At 44.5% G+C, this 22,157-nt stretch overlaps 1 protein-coding gene across 1 annotated transcript in view; it reads right to left on the bottom strand.

Moving 5' to 3' along the window:
• Positions 1-22,157, bottom strand: part of LOC140198376 (uncharacterized) — a 141,538-nt gene that overhangs the window by 70,873 nt on the left and 48,508 nt on the right. The window contains exons 3-5 of the mRNA XM_072259471.1: positions 11,037-11,211; positions 8,726-8,848; positions 5,586-5,707 (exon numbers count right to left, since the gene is read on the bottom strand). Coding sequence (XP_072115572.1) covers positions 5,586-5,707; positions 8,726-8,848; positions 11,037-11,211 — 420 coding nt within the window. The remainder of the gene's footprint in view (positions 1-5,585; positions 5,708-8,725; positions 8,849-11,036; positions 11,212-22,157) is intronic.

The following is a 22,157-nucleotide window of genomic DNA, read 5'->3' as shown; positions in this document are numbered from 1 at the left end:
AACTGTTGACGTTTCAGGCCGAGGCCCTTCATCAGGACTGCAGAAAAAAGATGAGGTCAGAGTAAGAAGGTGGGGCAAGGGGAGGAAGAAATACAAGGTTACTACAAGGGTGATGGGTGAAATTTTGGGGGCAGGGTGAAGTAAAGAGCTGGGAAGTCAATTGGTGAAAGAGATAAAGGGCTGGAGAAGGGGGAATCTGATAGGAGAGGAGAGAAGGCCAGGGAAGAAAGGGAAAAGGGGAGGAGCACTGGAGGGAAGTGATGGACACAGATAAGGAGATAAGGTGAGAGAGAGAAATGGGTCTGGGGAATGGTGAAGAGGGAGCAATTACCAATCTTTCGAGAAATCTTTTTGTTGGAGGGCAGCAGAGAACACAGAGGGGGAGCAGTGAGAGAGGGTTTCACTGAATTTCCGTTGAACGTTTTGAGGGTAAGCATTCTTCCAGGTGCTCCAGTTTCCTCCCACATTCCAAAATGCATGGGTTGGGGTTAGTAAGTTACGGGTATGCTATGTTGATGCCAGGAGTATGGTGTTGGTGAGGCCTAATTTGGAGTGTTGTGTGCAGTTTGGTCACCTACCTACAAGAAAGATGTAACTAGTTTTGAAAGAGTACAAAGAAAATTTACAAGGGTGTTGCCAGATCTGTAAGGAAAGATTCAATAGGTTAGGACTTTATTCCTTGGAATGTAGAAGACTGAGGGGAGATTTGATAGAGTTATACAAAATGATGAGGGGTATAGATAGGGTAAATGCAAGTAGGCTCCTTCCACTGAGGTTGGGTGGGACTACAACTAGAGGTCATGGGTTAAGAGAGAAGCTGAAAGTTTAAGGGGAACATGAGGGGAAACTTCTTCACTCTGTGGATCATGAGAGTGTGGAACAATTCGCCAGCGCAAGTGGTGCATGGAGCTCGATTTCAACGTTTAAGAGAAGTTTGGATAGGTACATGGATGGGAGGGGTATGGACGGGTATGTTCCCGGTGCAGGTTGATGAGACTAGGTAGTTTAAATGGTTTGGCACAGACTAGATGGGCCAAAGGGCCTGTTTCTGTGCTGTACTTTTCTGTGACTGTGAAATGTGTCATTTGCGTGAAGTTTGTTTTGGGAGCAGACCGCAAGTGTCTTATCCAGTACTCACCTTAGCTGATACTCCCCAGATTCCCATTCTCTTGTGACCATCCTTCCCCCCACATCCCCTGCCCAGGTGCTACCCTTCACCTCACAATAGGGGCCAATTTCACCTCCAATGTGGAAAAAGTGCCCACAGAAAAAGAACCGTAGGTTTGTACCTGGTAACATGTATGTAATCTAGTAATAAATTTTACTTTGACTTTGGAGCCATAGAAATGTGGAAACAGGCTCAACTCATCTGTGCCAGTCCCATTTGCCCATTTTGATCCACATCCCTCTAGACCATGACTTCCCAACCTTTCTTATGCAATGGACCAATACCATTTTGGAAAGGGTTCATGGACCCCAGGTTGCGAACTCCGGTCAATTCCACATAACTGTCCAATTGCCTTCTAAATATCCTAATTGCACCCAGCTCTAACACCCACTCTGGCAGCTTGTCCCATGTACCCACCAGCCTCTGTGTGAAAACGTTGCCCCTCAGGACCCTTTTAAATCTCACCCTGAACCCTCTAGTTTTAGTCCCCTACCCCTGGGGGGAGCAATTGTAGCTAATCACCTCATCTCTGCCCATCGTGACTTGTTAAGCCTCTAGAAGGCCACCTCACAGCCTCTGACACTCGGGAAAAATCGACCCAGTGTATCTGGCTTCTCTGTGTAACCAAATCCTGGTAACACCTTTGTAAATAGGAGGTTGGTCAGCATGGAATGCTGGGCTGAAAGGTCTCTCCCTCCCCTCCCCCTACCCTTCCCCTCCCCTCCCTCACCTGCTCTCAACCCTCAATGTCATGTACAATGCAGCTTGGATTTTGGGATGTGAGGGGGACTGAGCAGAATCAGAGTAATCAGAATCAGGATTAATATCACATCCACGTGACGTGACATTTGTTGATCTGTGGCAGCAGTACGTTGCAATACTTAATAAAAGTTAGATAAATAAGTAGTGCAAAGAGAGAGCAAAAAGTGAAAAAACATGTAGTGAGGTGGTGTTCATGGGTTTGATGTCCATTCGGAAACCAGACGACAGAGGAAACGAAGCTGCTCCTGAATCACTGAGTGTGTGTCTTCAGACTCCTGGACCTCCTCCCTGTTGGTAGCAGTGAGAAGAGGGCAGGACCTGGGTGGTGGGGGTCCTTAATGGTGGATGCTGCTTGTTTTGAGGCCTTGCCTTTTGAAGGTGCCCTCGATGCTGATGATGCTACCAGACCCCTTCGAAAAGAATCGGAGCTCCCAGGGAAAAGCCACACAGTCACAGAGAGAACACTTTGCTAATCGAAATCATTATCCCGGGATAGCTCATTGTCCTGACTGGCTGCCTTTCAAGATCGGTTGACTTCCACACCAAGATCCACACAGCTCCCTCACCCACACACAATCCCCTCACCTTGTTGCACCCCCCCCCCACTGAGTCATGGGTTCAAAGGGTCAGAGTGTCAGAGTTATGGGATCACAGGGTCGTGCAGTCATAGAGTTATCATGTGGTGGAGTTCTGGGGAGGTGAAGACACTTTGACAGGCTGAGAATAATCCCGGCCCTCATCAGTGATGGCCTTGAAAGTGACGAACCTGTGGGTGGAGCTATGGAGTCTGATAGTTCAGCCCACTACAGCCGCGCTGAGCATAGTGTCTCTCTGCACTGACCCCAGTTCCCAGCACCTGGTCTGCAGCCTGCTCCACCTTGGTGAATGCCCTGCTGATCTGACTGCTGTGAAAGTCTCTGCCTACACCACCCCCTCAAGCAGCGCACCCCAAATTCCAGCCCCACTCTGGATGACGAAAAAGACACTGAAGCCATGAGGCCTAGGATGAGAATTAGGCCATTTGCCCATCACTCAGTCATGGCTGATATACTTTCCCTCACAATCCCATCCTCCTGCCTTCTCTCTGTAACCTTTGCCACCTTGACAAATCAAGAACCTATCAACCTCCGCTTAAGTATACCTAATAATGTGGTCCACGCAGCTGTCTGTGATATAGTCTGAGGTATCCTGACTATAGATATGTGAGAGCTCAATTATTGTGCCTTTTCTTCTTTCATTCTTCTGTTAATGATCTGGATGATGGTGAAGTTTGCAGATGAAACGAAGATTGGTGGAGGGGCAGACACTGTTGAGGAAACAGGAAGGATGCAGAAAGACTTAGACAGTTTAGAAGAACGGGCAAGAAAGTGGCAAATGAAACACAATGTTGGAAAATGCATGGTGGAGCACTTTGGTAGTAGAAATAAATGTGCAGATTATTTTCTAAACAGGGAGAAAATCCAAAATCTGAGATGCAAAGGAACTTGGGAGTCCTTGTGCAGAACATCTTAAAGGTTAACTGCAGGTTGACAGCAGACAATAAACAATAGGTGCAGGAGTAGGCCATTTGGCCCTTCGAGCCAGCACCACCATTCACTGTGATCATGGGTGATCATCCACAATCAGTATCCATTTCCTGCCTTATCCCCATAAACGTTGATTCCACTATCTTTAAGAGCTCTATCCATCTCTTTCTTGAAAGCACCCAGAGACTTGGCCTCCACAGCCTTCTGGGGCAGAGTATTCCAAACATCCACCACTCTCTGGGTGAAAAAGTTTTTCCTCAACTCCATTCTAAATGGCCTACCCCTTATTCTTAAACTGTGGCCTCTGGTTCTGGACTCACACATCAGTGGGAACATGCTTCCTGCCTCCAGCATGTCCAATCCCTTAATAATCTTATATGTTTCAATAAGATCCCCTCTCAGCCTTCTAAATTCCAGAGTATACAAGCCCAGTCGCTCCAATCTTTCGACATATGACAGTCCCGCCATCCCAGGAATTAACCTTGTGAGCCTACGCTGCACTCCCTCAATAGCAAGAATGTCCTTCCTCAAATTTGGAGACCAAAACTGCACACAGTACTCCAGGTGTGGTCTCACCAGGGCCCTGTACAGCTGCAGAAGGATCTCTTTGCTCTTATACTCAATTCCCCTTGCTATGAAGACCAGCATGCCATTAGCTTTCTTCACTGCCTGCTGTACCTGCATGCTTGCTTTCAGTGACTGATGTACAAGAACACCTCGATCTTGTTGTACTTCCCCTTTTCCTAACTTGACTCAATTTAAATAATAATCTGCCTTCCTGTTCTTCCCACCAAAGTGGATAACCTCACATTTATCCACATTAAACTGCATCTGCCATGCATTACCCACTCACCCAGCCTGTTCAAGTCACCCTGCATTCTCATAACATCCTCCTCACATTTCACACTGCCACCCAGCTTTGTGTCATCGGCAAATTTCCTAATGTTACTTTTAATCCCTTCATCTAAATCATTAATATATATTGTAAACAGCTGCGGCCCCAGCACTGAACCCTGCGGTACCCCACCGGTCACCGCCTGCCATTCCGAAAGGGACCCGTTAATCGCTACTCTTTGTTTCCCGTCAGCCAGCCAATTTTCAATCCATGTCTGTACTTTGCCCCCAATATCATGTGCCCTAATTTTGCCTACTAATCTCCTATGTGGGATTTTATCAAAGGCTTTCTGAAAGTCCAGATACACTACATCCACTGGCTCTCCCTTGTCCATTTTCATAGTTACATCCTCAAAAACTTCCAGAAGACTAGTCAAGCACGATTTGAGTTGGCGGTGGGGAAGGCAAATGCCATGTTATCATTCATTTCAAGAGTTCTAGAATATAAGAGCAAGGATGTGATGCTGAGACTTTATAAGGAACTGGTGAGGCCTCACCTTGAGTATTGTGAACAGTTTTGGGCCCCTCATCTTAGAATTGATGTGCTGGCATTGGAGAGGGTCCAGAGGAGTTTCACAAGGAGGATTCCAGGAATGAAAGGGCTATCATATGAGGGACGATTGATGGCTCTGGGTCTGTACTCGCTGGAAATCAGAAGGATGACGGGGGATCTCATTGAAACCTTTTGAATATAGAAAGGTCTAGACAGAGTAGAGGTGAAAGGATGTTTCCCATGGTGGGAGAGTCTAGGACAAGAGGGCAAAGCCTCAGGATAGAGGGGCGGCCTTTCAAAACAGAGATGTGGAGAAATTTCTTTAGCCAGAGGGTGATGAATTTGTGGAATTTTGTTGTCACATGCAGCTGTGGAGGTCATGTCGTTGGGTGTATTTAAGGCGTAGATTGATAGGTTCCTGATTGGAAATGGCATCAAAGGTTACGGGGAGAAGACCGGGAACTGGGGTTGAGGAGGAGAAAAAAAGGATCTGCCATGATTGAATGGCGGAACAGACTCGATGGACTCGATTCCGCTCCTATGTCTTATGGTCTCTCCCGCCAGATTTACAAACTCACAGTCTGCTCGCCAAGACCTAACACGTGCACACTCAAAAGCTCTCACCCTAAAGAGAGTCCTCCATGCGTAGGAGGCCCAGTAGATTCACCGTGCGATCAATCGGCCGAACGCTCACTAGCCACATTCTTGCAATTGATCCGATATTGTGTGCATGAACACTCACCTCAACGATCTCATACCCAGGTTTACACGTCACCTTCACTCGGTCATGGGGATGGAACGCCTTCCAGCGGGGAGTCGCAACGCCGTTGGCTAGAGCAAGAGCGGAGCAAACCGCGTCCTGTCCTGTGAGATGGACGGAAAGGAAACACGACTGAATCGATCGCGTGCAACACGCACAGACTGCTGGAGAAACTCAGCAGGCCAGGCAGCGTCTATGGAAAAAAGTACGGGGACTGCAGAAGGGTTTCGGCCCGAAATGTTGACTGTACCTTTTTCCATAGATGCTGCCCGGCCTGCTGAGTTCCTCCGGCATTATGTGTGTGTTGCTTTGGATTTACAGCATCTGCAGATTTTCTCTTGTTTGTGATCGGACTCCCACATATCATACCATAGACAGCATCCTAGCTGGAGGCCTCTTGGCTTGGTATGACAACAGCCGAGCCCGTGACTGCAGAAACGGCAGGGAGTAGAGGACACATCACCCCCACGGGCTCTGTCTTCACTTCTTGCTGCCTCAGCATAATCAAACACCCCAACCACCCCAGACTTTCTCCCTTCTCCCATTGGGCAAGAGATACAAAAGTGCAAGAGTGCGTGCCACCAGGATCGAGGGCAGCTTCTGTCCCGTGTCTTTACATTTCTCTAGATGGACTCTTGATCTCGCAATCTACCTCACTGTGGCCCTCGTAGCCTATCGTCTGCCCGCACTGCGCTTTCTCTGTAACTGTTACACTTTATTCTGCATTCTGTTATTGTTTTTCCTCAACGTACGATGTGTTCAAATGATCTGTATGGAGAGCATGGCAAGCAAGGATTTTCACTGCACCTCAGTAAATGTGACAAAAATTAACTAACTTACCAGTCAGGTGGATTGAGGGACAACCATTGTCTTCGAGACCCTTGTTCTTTAAAGAATAGGAGTGTGGGACATTTGTACACCTGAATATTGATTTCTCGTCCCAGTAAACAAATTCCATCCCCGCTTCCTCTACTCCCCACTCTGACCTTTTACCTCTTCTCACCTGCCTCTCACTTCCCCCTGGGTCCCCTCCTCCTTCCCTTTCTCCAATGGTCCACTCTCCTCTCCTATCAGGTTCCTTCTTCTCCAGCCCTTGACCTTTCCCACACACCTGGCTTTCCCTGTCTCCTTCCAGCTAGCCTCCTCTCCCTCCCACACCTTTTTATTCTGGCATCTTCCCCCTCCTGATCAGTCTTAAAGAAGAGTCTCAGCCCGAAACCTCAACTGTTTATTCATTTCCTGACCTGCTGAGTTCCTCCAGCATTGTGTGTGTGTGTGTGTGTGTGTGTGTGTGTGTGTGTGTGTGTGTGTGTTACCCGCCTCAGTTCTAAAAGTCTGTCCCCTCTCCCGCTATGGGAAACATCCTCTCCAGGTCCATTCTATCTAGGATTTCAATGTTTGTAGGCTTCATTGAGGATCCTTCTCCCATTCTTCTAAACTCCAGCATGTATCGGCCCAGAGCCATCAAATGTTCTCCATATATTAACCCTTTAATCATCTAAAAGTTTGTCAAACTTCTATAGATGTGCAGTGGCGAGTATATTGACTGGCTGCATCACAGCCTGATATGGAAACACCAATGCCTTTGAACAGATTATCCCTACCACAGGTAGTGGATTTGGGCCAGTACATCACGGGTAAAGCCCTCCCAACCATTGAGCACATCTACATGGAACACAGTCGTAGGAAAGCAGCATCCATTATCAGAGATCCCCACCACCCAGGCCATGATCTTTTCTCACTGCTGTCATCAGGTAGAAGGTACAGGAGCCTCAGAACTCACACCACCAGGTTCAGGAACAGTTACTACCCCTCAGCCATCAGGGTCTTGAACAAAAGTGGATAACTACACTCACTTGCCCAACCATTGTGATGTTCCCACAACCAATGATCTCACTAAAGGACTTTATCTCATTATCTCATGTTCTCATTACTTATTTTCTATCTACTTATACTTACATTTGGACAGTTTGTTGTCTTCTGCACTCTGGTTGATCTTTCATTGATTCTGTTATAATTACTATTCTATAGATTTGCTGAGCATGCCCACAGGAAATTGAATCCCAGGGTTTTATATGCTGACATGTATGTACTTTGAATTGAATTGACTTTATTACTTATATCCTTCATATACATGAGGAGCAAAAATCTTTACGTTACGTCCCCATCTAAATGTGCAATGTGCAATTTATAGTAATTTATAATTAATAGTATGTACAACAATATAACAGAAATACAGTTGTGTCAGTGTGAATTAATCAGTCTGATGGCCTGGTGGAAGAAGCTGTCCTGGAGCCTGCTGGTCCTGGCTTTTACGCTGTGGTACCATTTCCCGGATGGTAGCAGCTGGAACAGTTTGTGGTTGGGGTGACTCAGATTCCCAATGATCCTACGGGCCCTTTTTACACACCTGTCTTTATAAATGTCCTGAATAGTGGGAAGTTCACAACTACAGATGCGTTGGGCTGTCTGCACCACTCTCTAGAGAATCCTGAGATTGCAGGAAGTAGAGTTCCCATACCAGGCGGTGATGCAGCCCGTCAGGATGCTCTCAGTCATGCTTTGAACTTTGAACTTTTCATTCCCATTGGTCAAGAGAAGCTCTGACAGGGCAAAACTTTCTCATTACAGGACCACAAGTTTGGGACCTGCATGGGGACTCAAGCTCACAATCTTCACCCAGGACAGATATGCCCATTGAATGTTAGCTAGAATACTGAGATTAGAGTGGGTAGTCATAGTCATACGTTATTGATCCCGAAGGAAATTCGGTTTCATTACAGTAGCATCAACCAAGAACAGAGTGTAAATATAGCAATATAGAGTTGCCGCCTCACGACTCCAGAGGTGCTGGGTTCGATCCCGGCCTCTGCCTGTATGTGTAGTGTTTGCACATTCTCTCTGTGTCCCATGTGGCAGTCCACTTCCCTCCCTCACCCGAACAATGAATTACACTGAGATACAAGGTGTGCATGACAGGGGGGAGTAATACTCAGGGGTACTGGGAGGAAACTAGCATGGGCTTCATGGGCCAGATAGCTTCTTTTCCTCGTTACAGGGTGTTTGATAGATGTCTCTGTGAATTAGAAGAAAGATGCTTGGTTAATATTCCCTAGACTTACTTTTACAGGTGCGGCCGTCTCCCTGGAGCTTAAATCCTATTGGGCAGTAGCAGCGATGTCCACCAATGGTATTTCCGCAGTAGTGACTGCATCCATGGGCACCCAGCTCACATTCGTTGATATCTGCGAGGGAAGGGATTTGGAATTGAGGGAAGGAAGACTGCAGGTGACTCCACAGTAGTGGGCCAAATCTCAAATAATGACAAGACAGGGTACAGGAATGAGATAGGAAGGACATGTTGTCATGACGATGGGCATTCCCCTAATGTCAACATAATAAAACAGCTGGTCATTGACTTCATGAAGGGGTTCAGAGTACATACCTGTTCATATCAATGGTGCTGAGGTGGAGATGGATGTACCTGGGGTATTGGGTCACCAGTAGCCAATCCTAATCCAACCACGTAGATGCCATGGCTAAGAGGACTCACCAATGCCTCTACTTCCTCAGGAGGCTAAAGAAATTGGTCTTGTCTCCATTGAGCCTCACCACTGTTTAGAATGCACCATTTACAACATCCTATCTGGATGCATCGCGGCTTGGTACCACAACTGCACTGCCCATAACCACAAGTGTTGTAGCCACAGCTCAACACAGCAGAGAAACCAGCCTCACCTCCACAGACTCTGGCTAGACTTCTCACTGCCTTGGTAAAGCAGCCAGCTTAATCAAAGACCCCACCTACCTTAGTCATTCTCTTTTCTCCCTTCCCCCAGATACAAAAGACCCAGTAGCACATACCACCTGTGACCCCTATGGGCTTCCCTTGGGTGCTTTGGTTCCTTTCTGCATCCAACACCGAATTGTTGTGAGTTGCATGAGAGAGGGCAGCTTCTATCCTGTGGTTATAAGACTATTGAACAGTTCCCTAGTATGGTAAGTTGGACTCTTTGTCTCACAATCTACCTCGTTGTGGCTCTTGCACCTTATTGTCTATCTGTACTGCCCTTTCTCTGTATCTGTAACATCTGATTGTGCATCTTGTTATTGGTTTTCCTTTGTTCTACCTCAATGTACTGATGTACTGATCTCTCTGATGGCATGCAAAACAAAGTTTTTTGCTGTGACAGTAACAAGCCCAATTACCAACTTTATGCCAAACTTTTATGGCTGCGTAGTGGAGTGGGTATTGACTGCCTACATCATGGCCTGGTACAGAAACACCAATGCCTTTGACTGGAAAATCCTACAAAAGGTAGTGCATTCAGCACAGTACATCAGACGTAAAGCCCTCCCAACCATTGAGCACATCTACATGAAATGCTGTCGTAGGTAAGCAACATTCATCATCAAAGATCCCCACCGCCCAGGCCATGCTCTTTACTCACAGCTGCCATCAGGTAGGAGGTACAAGAGCCTCAGGTATTGCACCACCGGGTTCAAGAACATTTCCATCCCCGGAACCATCAGGCTCTTGAACAAAAGGGGATAACTACACTCACTTGCCCATTCATTGAGATGTTCCCACAACCAATGATCTCACTTTAAGGACTCGTTATCTCACATTCTCATATTCTCGTTATTTATTGCTATTTATTTATATTTGCATTTGCACAGTTTGTTGTCTTCTGCACTCTGGTTGATCTTTCATTGATCCTGTTATAATTACTGTTCTATAGATTGCTGAGTATGCCCACAGGAAAATGGATCTCAGGGTTGTATATGGCGACATATATGTACTTTGAAAATAAAATTTCTTTTCCTATCTGATTCCTTCTTCAGTTCTTCACCTTTTCCACCTATCATCTTCCAGCTTCTTTCTTCATCTCCCCCTCCTACCCACCCACCTTCCCCCTCACCTGGCTTCCCCTAACACCTTCTAGACTGTACTCCTTCCCCTTCCCCTATCACCTTCTAATGCTGGCCTCTGCCCCCTTCCTTTCCAGTCCTGATGAAGGGTCTCAGCCTGAAACATCAACCAGGTAGATTGTGAGGCCGAGTGTCTGTCTGACCATACTGGGGAACTGTTCAAAAGTCATATAAAGTCAGAAGCTGTCCATGACCCTGGTGGTACATGCTTTCAGGCTTTTGTAACTTCTGCCCTATGGGAGTGAGGAGAAGAGATCATGTCCAGGGTGGGTGAGGGTCTTTGCATTACTGAGGCAGGGTCCATGGAGGGGAGACTGTTTTCTGTGAAGTGTCCTTAACTCTCTGCAGTTCCTTGTGGCCAGTTGCCATGACACATCTAGACAGGATGTTTTCTATGTGTGGCATAGACGCTGCCTGACCTGCTGAGTTCCAACAGCATTTTATGTTACTCTAGATTTCCAGCAGCTATGGAATCCCTTGTGTTTTAAATATCCAACTTACCCACCCTGGAATAGAGAGCCAGAAAGCCAGAGAAAGGTCTGCTTGAAGAACTGTTTGCTTGGAACAGAACCCTCATGGAGTTGGTGCTTGAGTAGTACTCCTGGAGTGCGGGATCCTCCTGTTCCCCTTTCCACCTGCCGCACAGCCTGGCCAGTTGCTCCCCTTGCGACTGGACCTGCCGGGAGAAGCCAAGGTCGGCCGTGAGGCATCGTGGTCAGCAGGGGACAGAGGGTTGGTGGGCAAAGGAGAGGTATCCCCTCCAGGATCCTCATAGCTGCCCTTGCCTGCCTCTGGTGGACATTTCAAACCTCCCGACACCTGACCCTTGCAGCATGGGGTGGTGGAGAGGTTTTGGCTCTCCCTCTCCCTTTCCCTCACCCCCTCCCCTCTCTCCTCCCCTCTCCCCACTTCCCATCTTCTCTTCCTCCTTTCCTTCAAGTTACTCAGTGGGCTGTCTTACCCAACTCCCTCTCTCTCTCTCCTTTGCTCTCTCCTCTCATTACCCTCTTCTGCATATTCCTTTCTTTCCCTCTCTCTCCCCATCTCTTTCTCTCTCTCTTTTCTCTCACCTCTTTCAGCCCTCACTCTCTGCTTCTCTTTTCCCTTTCCCCTCTCTCTTTAGTTTTTCTCTCTCTCTCCTTCCCTCCCCTCCTCTTCTCCCCTCTTTCTCTCTCTCTCTCCCCTTCTCCCTCTAACCTCTCTCACTCTCTTCCCTCTTTTTTCCTCCTCTTCCCCCTCTGCTCTTTCTATCCCCTTCCCCTCTATCCATCTTTCCATTCACCACTATCTACCCTAATACCTCCCTCCCTACATAATGCCTTTTCTCTCTCCAAGTCCAGTCCTGCTCACTGCATTTCCCCGTCTCTGTCTCCTGTCCCCCCCGCCTGACCGGGCTAGCTTTCAGCTGAGGTCCTTATAGGCACCCTCTGCGTTGAGGAGCACCACGAGGCTGGCTGAAAGGGCTAGGAACAGAGTCCGAGAGCCGTTCACTCCTTAATATTGAGGGTGTCTTGAGCAGCTGATGCCTCAAAAAAAGCGGTGTTCAACGTTAGTAGCCCCCTTCACCCAGGACGCATCTCGTTCTCATTGTTACCATCAGGGAGAAGGTACAGGAGCCTGAAGACACACACTGAATATTTGAGGAGCAGCTTCTTCCCCTCTGCCATCAGTTTTCTGAAGGAACAATGAATTCTGGTTAGCTGCGACACATTGAGACCAGCACATTTTGGCCCAGTTAAATGGCTGCCACCAATTAGCCAAAGTTTCATGGAAATAGTTAAAACAAAACAAACTAGCATTTAACTGAGTTACAAATTATGTATTTAAATGAAGTACACAATAACTTAGAACTCTGCCAATATTACTACAGTGCTATAAAACTGTATATTAGCTCTTAATCGTTATCGATGGAGCAATTCATCCAGAGTATACTGCCGTGTTCCTTTGATTGACTGTAAATGAACAAAATTAGTACTGACACCTAGTGCAGATAATGCCTTTATAGTGTCAAAAATCACTGCCTTTTAACTTGGCGCTGTTCAGCTCAAATGAATGACAGAACACAAGCCACAAGCATAAGCAAACCAATGCTACTTAAAAACTGTTGCCTCTAAGCACGGTCTAGTGTCTAACAACCGCACAAGTGCACATGACTGATGCTAGTTAGAAGCTGTTGCAATCTTTAAATCTTCGTTTTCATCGTAACATTCAAGATGATTATCAATACCTTAAAGTTCTTCATAGTTCCTAACTTGTTGAAGTAGTGAAATTGTTTCATTTTGACTCATGGCCATTTCTGGCATCTCAGCTTGAAACCGAGGTGAGGAAAACAGTTCTAAATTGTCTTACTACTTATTTCTCACCATCTATCAGTGACAAAAATCACTTCTTTTTGAACACAAATACATGCAACTGATGCTATTTAAGAAACGTTCGTTCTAAGCACAGTATAGTGCCTAACTGCCTTGCAAGGGCACTAGTTAGAAAATGTTTGGTAATAATGTCCTGTCCCAATTAAGCTGCATAGTGTCCCAAATAAACACAGAAAACCCCACCCATATTCTCAATTAGTTTTTGTTCTTTATGATTTGTCCCAATTAACCGGGATCCTTTCTACAGATGCAACCTGACCTGCTGAGTTCCTCCAGAACTTTGTATGGGTTACTCTGGATTACCAGCATCTTCAGAATATCTTGTGTTTCTGTAAGGAAATGCACCCCCATTCCAGGCTGCAGGTGTACACACTGTGGGACTCACGAAAGCTCTGTGGGAGGACCACAGTCTAGTCTCCTTCCGACCCTCAGAGTCAGGTGGGGGAAACCCCCTCGGAAAGTGTATCCCAGGGTGTCATCTCAGGGTGTCATTTCAGGGTGTCAGAATGTTTGGATATGGCCCAACTGTGGAGAGAGAGAGAGAGAGAGAGAGAGAGAGAGAGAGAGAGAGAGAGAGAGACACTGAAGTGGGTCAGCAGTTTACTGACTATAGTGAGAACTATTGCGGAGTTTAAAAACAATAAATCCATGGCCAACAGGGCTGTTAAATAAAACTCTCAAACTGAAAGTTAAGTGCCAACAGTGCATTTGAAATCAATACTGTAACTAAATACTGAACGAATACCCCTCCTTTACAGCATCAGTCGAAACAGTAGTCTTCTTTCCCGGACAAGGATAAGGATAAGCAGGGGGCATAAATGTTGCTGTGCTTTTGATCAAATGTCGATAGGCCGAGAGTGAAAAGAAAGGAGTTAATACCATCACAAAGGAACAGTAATTAGCTGGAACATGCATATTCACAAGCTCAATTGTCGAATCTTTATCGCAACCCACCTGCATGGGCACGTAGATTCCACAGAAGGGTCTGTGGTTGTGTACAAGGAAACTATATGGGGGGGGGGTGGAGGTGGTGCTGGTGCTGATGTTTCATTTAATTGTGTTTTACTATGAAGTTTACACTACTGATAGTATTTACCACAAATTTAAAGGTATTTTGCAAGATTTCTGTATCATGAACAAAGACTATTTTTGAAATGAAAATAATAGAAATATACAAAATTCTGAAGGGTATCGATAGGGTTGGATTGAGGAGGGATGGAGATACAACTCTACTGAAGGAGGTGTAAGGTACTCCTTCACCCCACTAGCCTGCGAGTCACTCCAGGACAAGGTGTAGCACTTGCTTAGCAACACCGCCCCCCCCCCCCCCCCATCAGGGTCATGGGAGGAGGTAACGCAACCACTGATGCCAGGCAGACAATCTCTGAAGAATATTGATAATGGCTGGGGTCACCCATCTTATAAAGACGCTGCCCAGAAGAAGGCAATGGCAAACCACTTCTGTAGAAGAATTTGCGGAGATGCATCATGCTCATGGAAAAACCATGATCGTCCACGTCATACGACGTGGCACATAATGATGATGTCATATGGCATGGCACATAATGATGATGATGATGAGATAGGGTAACTGCAAGCAGGCTTTTTCCACTGTGGTAAAATGTTTCTTATTGCTAATGTTTATGGTTGTAATATCAGAAATGATAATGATAGATTACTTGAGATTTTGGAAAAACATTTTGATTATTGGCTCTCTAAATTTCCTGATCTGTTTATCGTTATGGGAGGAGACTCTAATATGGTTTTAGATGAAAATATTGATTGATGGCCAACAAGGCAACACTCGACTTATAGTAACTTTACTAGCTTTATTCAGAAGTTTAATATTATAGATATTTGGAGACAGCACTTTCCTGGTTAGAAATTATACTTGGACTCCTAAATCTATTACATGCATGCCTAGATTAGATTACTGGTTATCTAATCTAGATATCTGATATCTTAAGAAATAATAATGTCACTTTTAATTTTTTTCTGTCACCTTTAACAGATCATAAAGCTATCTCTACACAAATTGTATTATCTTCAGCTGAATCCAATTTTAAATCTTATTGGAAACTAAATAATTCCATTTTGGGGCATGAAGTTGTCTCTTTGCACATTAAAAAGTTGGCAACCTACTTTTTACATAAAGTGATGGTAGAGAATAATTTCTCAACAAATTGGGGACTTTTAAAATTTGAATCTGCCAAATTCTTTAGGAAATACGGTAGTGATTTAGTAAGGAAAAGAAAATTGGAAGAACAATTATTGATCTCAAAGATTGCAAATTTACATGAATTGTTTCCAGATAACATTTCAGGGAGAGATAAAGAAGAGTTGGCTTTGTTAAAGGATAAGTTAAACCATTTTTATCCTATAAAGGCAGAAAGTGCCCATGTGAGATCTAGAAAACAATGGTTGGAGGAGGGTGAACAAAGCCCAGCTTATTTCTTTCGTTTAGAAAAGCAGCATGCCCAATTCAATTCCATTCATCAGCTTAATACTGATTACAGAGAATTCTAAAAAAATAGCAAAATATTGTTCTGCCTTTTAGAGTAAGTTGTATAGCTCAAAATATTGTGAAGCATCTACACTACACTTCATGAATGATATTAATATTCTTAGGAACCTGTCCAATGATCAAAAAGACTTGTGTGATGCTCTTATTACCTTGGGAGAGGTTAAGGCTGCCACTTCAAATTTAAAAAACAGTAAGTCACTGGGTGTGGGCGGTCTAACTGCAGAATTTTATAAGATTTTTACTAAAAGTGTTTTTAGAATGTATTGATAAAGAATTTCTTCCTACTTCTTTAACACAGGGCCTTATTACTTTAATTCCTAAACCAAGAAAAGATAAACTATTTATGGATAATTGGCATCCTATTTGCCTTCTCAGTAGTGATTATAAAATTCTGGCCCAAGTCTTTGCTAACAGAATGAAAGTAGTTTTACCATTTATTATTGATGAAACACAGTCAGGTTTCATGAAAGGTCGTCATATCTGTAATAATGTCAGATTAGTTTTAGATCTTATTGATTATTCTCATCTTGTTATCTTGTTCAAAATGCTAGTTTTATACTGTTTTTAGATTTCTACAAAGCTTTTGATACTATTGAGCATCCGTTTATCTTCTCTGCTCTTGGTAAATTTGGATTTGGTCCATTATTTTGTAAGGCTGTTAAGGCTTTGTACACCAACACTAACAGCTCTATAAAGTTGAAGTTGGGGACTTCACCGAGGTTTGATATGAATAGGGGGCTGAGACAAGGTTGTCCTATCTCACCTTATCTATTCGTTTTATGTGCTCACCTACTCACCTATTCTATCAAGTCTAATCCTCTAAAATGGGCTGAGTGCAGGTCGGTGGGACTAGGTGAGAGTAAGAATTCGACATGGACTAGAAGGGCCGAGATGGCCTGCTTCCGTGCTGTAATTGTTATATGGTTATATGGTTAAAAGGCATTTCCTGTGCAAATTCCAATTTTCTGAATAGTCAGGTTGGAGATGATACGACTCTTTTCTTAAGTGATGTTTCTGAAATTTCATTGGCTTTAAATTGTACTTCTGTTTTTTCTGAAGCTTCAGGCCTCTGTTTACATATTCACAAATGTGAATTGTTTCCTCTTAAAGGTTGTATTCAATCTATAATTAATAATATTCCAGTAAAAGACAAAGTCACATATTTGGGAATAACTATTGTTAAAAACGAATGTTTAAGGCGTCTGGATAATTTTCAACCTCTTATAGATAAAACCAAAAAAAGATTAAACCAGTGACTTCAAAGGTCCTTATCTTTGAAAGGTCAGGTTTCGCTTCGTAAAGCAGAAGGTCTTTCCAGGCTTATATATAACCCCCCCATTATACGTCGATAAAAAAAACTGTAAATTGATAGATACCATGTTGTTTACCTTCTTATGGAAAAACAAAGTTCATTATATAAAAAAATCTGCTGTCATGAATTGTTATGACAAGGGGGGTTTAAATTTTCTTGATTTTGACAGTCTTAATAATACTTTTAAAAATAATTGGATTAAACAATTTTTACGTAATCCTATTTCTATATAGAATTGTATTCCTTCTTTTGTCTTTTCCCAGGTTGGTGGATTGAAATTTTTTCTTTTATGTAATTACAAAATAGACAAAGTTCCTCTCCGTTTATCTTAGTTTCATAAACAGATGCTTTTAGCTTGGTCTTTGATTTACAAACACAATTTCTCTCCTCATAGCTATTTTATCTGGAATAACCACAACATAATTTATAAAAATAAATCTTTGTTTTGTAAGGGTTGGTTTGATCATAATACTTTGTTAGTTAAACAGTTATTTAATTCAAGCGGTACTTTATTGAGTTGTACTGAGTTTTTATTCGCCCTTGAATTTCCTGTGACTCCAACAGAATTTGCTGTTGCTATGGATGCAATTCCCTCTGGTGTAATTATGTTGCTTAGAAATACATCATATCCCGTAGTTGAATTACACAGCTTGGATCCATCCAGCACAGCTGTGGGAAAGATTTGTTTTCCTCCATCTTTTAAAAGAATAATAGAGGTATTAGAACAACACACACAAAATGCTGATGAATGCAGCAGGCCAGGCAGCATCTCTAGGAAGAGGTGCAGTCGACGTTTCAGGCCGAGACCCTTCGTCAGGACTAACTGAAGGAAGAGTGAGTAAGGGGTTTGAAAGTGGGAGGGGGAGGGGGAGATCCAAAATGATAGGAAAAGACAGGAGGGGGAGGGATGGAGCCAAGAGCTGGACTGGTGATAGGCAAAAGGGATATGACAGGATCATGGGACAGGAGGCCCAGGGAGAAGGAAAAGGGGGAGGGGGGGAAACCCAGAGGATGGGCAAGGGGTATAGTCAGAAGGACAGAGGGAGAAAAAGGAGAGAAAGAAAGAATGTGTGTATATAAATAAATAACGGATGGAGTACGAGGGGGAGGTGGGGCATTAGCAGAAGTTAGAGAAGTCAACGTTCACACCATCAGGTTGGAGGCTACCCAGATGGAATATAAAGTGTTGCTTCACCTTCACAGTAGAGGAGGCCGTGGATAGACACATCAGAATGGGAATGGGATGTGGAATTAAAATGTGTGGCCACTGGGAGATCCTGCTTTCTCTGGTGGACAGAGCGTAGGTGTTCAGCAAAACGATCTCCCACTCCCTTGTCCATTCGTCCCCCCCATCTCTCCTCACTGATCTCCCTCCTGGCACTTATCCTTGTAAGCGGAACAAGTGTTACACATGCCCTTACACTTCCTCCCTCACTGCCATTCAGGGCCCCAGACAGTCCTTCCAGGTGAGGGGACACTTCACCTGTGAGTCGGCTGGGGTGATATACTGCGTCCGGTGCTCCCGATGTGGCCTTCTATATATTGGTGAGACCGGACGCAGACTGGGAGATCGTTTTGCTGAACACCTACGCTCTGTCTGCCAGAGAAAGCAGGATCTCTCAGTGGCCACACATTTTAATTCCACATTCCATTCCCATTCTGACATGTCTATCCATGGCCTCCTCTACTGTAAAGATGAAGCCACACTCAGGTTGGAGGAACAACACCTTATATTCCGTCTGGGTAGCCTCCAACCTGATGGCATGAACATCGACTTCTCTAACTTCCGCTAATGCCTCACCTCCCCCTCGTACCCCATCCGTTATTTATTTTTATACACACATTCTTTCTCTCTCTCTCTCTCCTTTTTCTCCCTCTGTTCCTCTGACTATACCTCTTGCCCATCCTCTGGGTTTTTCCCACCCCCCCCCTTGTCTTTCTTCCCGGACCTCCTGTCCCATGATCCTCTCGTATCCCCTTTTGCCTATCACCTGCCCAGCTCTTGGCTCCATCCCTCCCCCTCCTGCCTTCTCCTATCATTTCGGATCTCCCCCTCCCCCTCCCACTTTCAAATCCCTAACTCACTCTTCCTTCAGTTAGTCCTGACGAAGGGTCTTGGCCTGAAACGTCGACTGTACCTCTTCCTAGAGATGCTGCCTGGCCTGCTGCATTCACCAGCAACTTTGATGTGTGTTACTTCTATTCCTACGACTGTTAGTTTTTGGAATAGTCTCTTGGGGAATCTGAGGTGGAGGAGTATTTGGGGCTTATTTAATAAATTTTTATTGAGAAATAAAATTAAAGAAATTTCATGTAAAATTATACTTAGATGTTATCCAACCATTGTTCATTTGACAAGGTTTAATTCTGATATTGAAACCAGAAGTTCTTTTTGTGGTTTATATCCAGAGGATTTATTTCATCTGTTTTGGGATTGTGAATATGTTAAAACATTTTGGGTTGATGTTTGTCAATTTATAGATCAATATATTAATGTGGATTTTACTTCCTGTTTGGAAAATGTTTTATTTGGGTTTACTACTAATACCAAATCTCATAGGGATCAGTTCTTTATCATAAATCTTTTGTTAATTTACTGCAAATTTTATATCCATGATTGCAAATACAGCAATTAGAAACCTTCATTTACATTTTTTATGTCAGACTTCAAACTATACATTAGTATTTAGAAAACTTCCCATAACCAGAAAGCTGTAAAGACTGTACAAATTTGTCAGCGTTTCGGGTTATTTCTGTAAATGTTTTTGTATTGTGACTCCTTTTAGATATAGTTCCTTCTGTGCAACAGTATTTAGAGTGGATTTTCTTTTTTATTTTGTATATTTAAAGTTAATAGCTATATATTTGTTGCTGCTTATGTGTGATTCCCTGGCTTTGATAGCATATGTTTAGTGTTTTTGTTTTTGTGTTCAAAAAAAAATTTTAAAAAAAGGCTTTTTCTACCGAAGTTGGATGAGACTCAAACTAGAGGTCCTAGGCTAAGGGTGAAAGGTGAAATATTTAGGGGGAACTTCTCCACTCAGAAGGTGGTATGAGTGTGGAATGAGCACCCAGCACAAGTGGTAAATGCGGGCTTGATTGAAATATTTAGAAGAAGCTTGGATAGGTACATAACTCGTGAAAAAACAATGTTGCTTACTGACGTACCCATGGCTGTGATATAGGTTCCAGCAGTAGTTGTCCGAGACGGGAATATTCGATGACTCTCTTTGGAGCTGCCACCATCCAGCACCATCTTTTCACACTTGTTGTGTTAGGAATGCCTTCCTTCCCCCCACTCTCAGATTTCTGAGCAGTCCATGACCCTATGAACTTATCTCACTATTTTACTCCTTTTTGCACTATTTAGTTAAATCTCATATACACTTCTTATTGTAATTTATAATATATTTTCTGTATTGCACTGTACTGCTGTCTGAAACATGATATACATTTCTGTGCAAAAGTTGAAGGCACCTATATACTATACAGCTAGACAGCCTGCAACAGGAATTCTGCAGATGCTGGAAATTCAAGCAACACACATCAAAGTTGCTGGTGAATGCAGCAGGCCAGGCAGCATCTCTAGGAAGAGGTACAGTTGACGTTTCAGGCCGAGACCCTTCGTCAGGACTAACTGAAGGAAGAGTGAGTAAGGGATTTGAAAGTTGAAAGGGGAGGGGTAGATTCAAAATGATAGGAGAAGACAGGAGGGGGAGGGATGGAGCCAAGAGTTGGACAGGTGATAGGCAAAAGGGATACGAGTGGATCCCAAAATGATAGGAGAAGACAACACCTTATATTCCGTCAAGATGAAGCCACACTCAGGTTGGAGGAACAACACCTTATATTCCGTCTGGGTAGCCTCCAACCTTATGGCATGAACATTGACTTCTCTAACTTCCGCTAATGCCCCATCTCCCCTTCATACCCCATCTGTTGCTTATTTTTATACACACATTCTTTCCCTCACTCTCCTTTTTCTCCCTCTGTCCCTCTGAATATACCCCTTGCCCATCCTCTGGGTCCCCCCCCCCCACCTTGTCTTTCTTCCCGGACCTCCTGTCCCATGATCCTCTCGTATCCCTTTTGCCTATCACCTGCCCAGCTCTTGGCTCCATCCCTCCGCCTCCTGTCTTCTCCTATCATTTTGGATCTCCCTCTCCCCCTCCAACTTTCAAATCTCTTACTCACTCTTCCTTCAGTTAGTCCTGACAAAGGGTCTCGGCCTGAAACGTCGACTGCACCTCTTCCTACAGATGCTGCCTGGCCTGCTGCGTTCACCAGCAACTTTGATGTGTGCAGCTAGACAGCCTAACACTTTTACACAGTACTGTAGTAATTTAATGTATTGCAAAAAAAAACAAGTTTCATGACACGTGAGTGATGATAAACCTGATTCTGATCTGGGTCTCTGTTGTGGACTGAGAGTGGGAAGGGGGCAGGGGGCAGGGGGCAGGGAGAGGGGAATCATAGCTGGGACAAGGGGAAGGGAGACAGGGGGAGTGGGAAGCACCAGAGAGACATTCTGTTGTAAATGATCAATCAACCAATTGTTTGGAATCAAATGACTTTCGCTGATGTCTCAGGGCTGGATGAGTCTGTGCCCATGCCACCCCCTGCCCCTGGCACTCCTTCTCTGCCAGCTGCCCACACCCCTCCCGCAGCGCTCCATCCTCACCATTCCCAACATCCTTTGCTCCATCCAGATGTACAAACTGGCTCTCTGCTCCGCGTTGACAAATACAGTACTGTGCAGAAGTCTTAGGCACCCTGGCTGTATGCATGTGCGTATGACTGTATGTCAGTGTGATAATACACCTGATTCAGATTCTGGTGTATGATGTGGGGCGTATAGAGGGGTATGTTCCCAGGTGCAGGCAGAAGGTTGTGTATGGACTAGATGGGCCGAAGGGCCTATTTCTCTGCTGTAGAGTTCTGTGACTCTATCTGGGCAGCTTGGTACAGTAGCGGCAACCCAGGTCAGTGGCTGTGAGGAAATAGTACATTGTCCCTGTGACACGTGAGGCTTTCCTCCGGATGCTCCGGAGTTTCGCGTTTGACTGCTGGTCCCTACTAAGGATGGCAAGGGCTGACGGGAGGTCATCAGAGTCTCTCCTCCACTCGTCAGCGGTATTTATCCAAAGCAGTGCCCTTAGCATTGTCAGTGATCCCTGCCACCCATCCAACAATCTCTTTGACCCCATACCATCAGGCAGGAGGGATCATAGCATGAGGACAAAACTGTTTGATTGGCCATTAGACTACTGAATTCCCCTGCATCACCCAGTCTCATCAAGTATGGAGTGTCAGTAGCACTTTATTGGTCACTTTTTAACTTGCGTCGTAAATACACTTTATTATTTGTTAATTTATTTGTGGTAATATTACTTCAGGGACAGTGGAGTGCATCT

This window comes from Mobula birostris, chromosome 5 (genome assembly GCF_030028105.1).
Source record: "Mobula birostris isolate sMobBir1 chromosome 5, sMobBir1.hap1, whole genome shotgun sequence".
Lineage (NCBI taxonomy): Eukaryota > Metazoa > Chordata > Chondrichthyes > Myliobatiformes > Myliobatidae > Mobula > Mobula birostris.
This window is presented reverse-complemented; position numbering and strand designations above follow the sequence as displayed.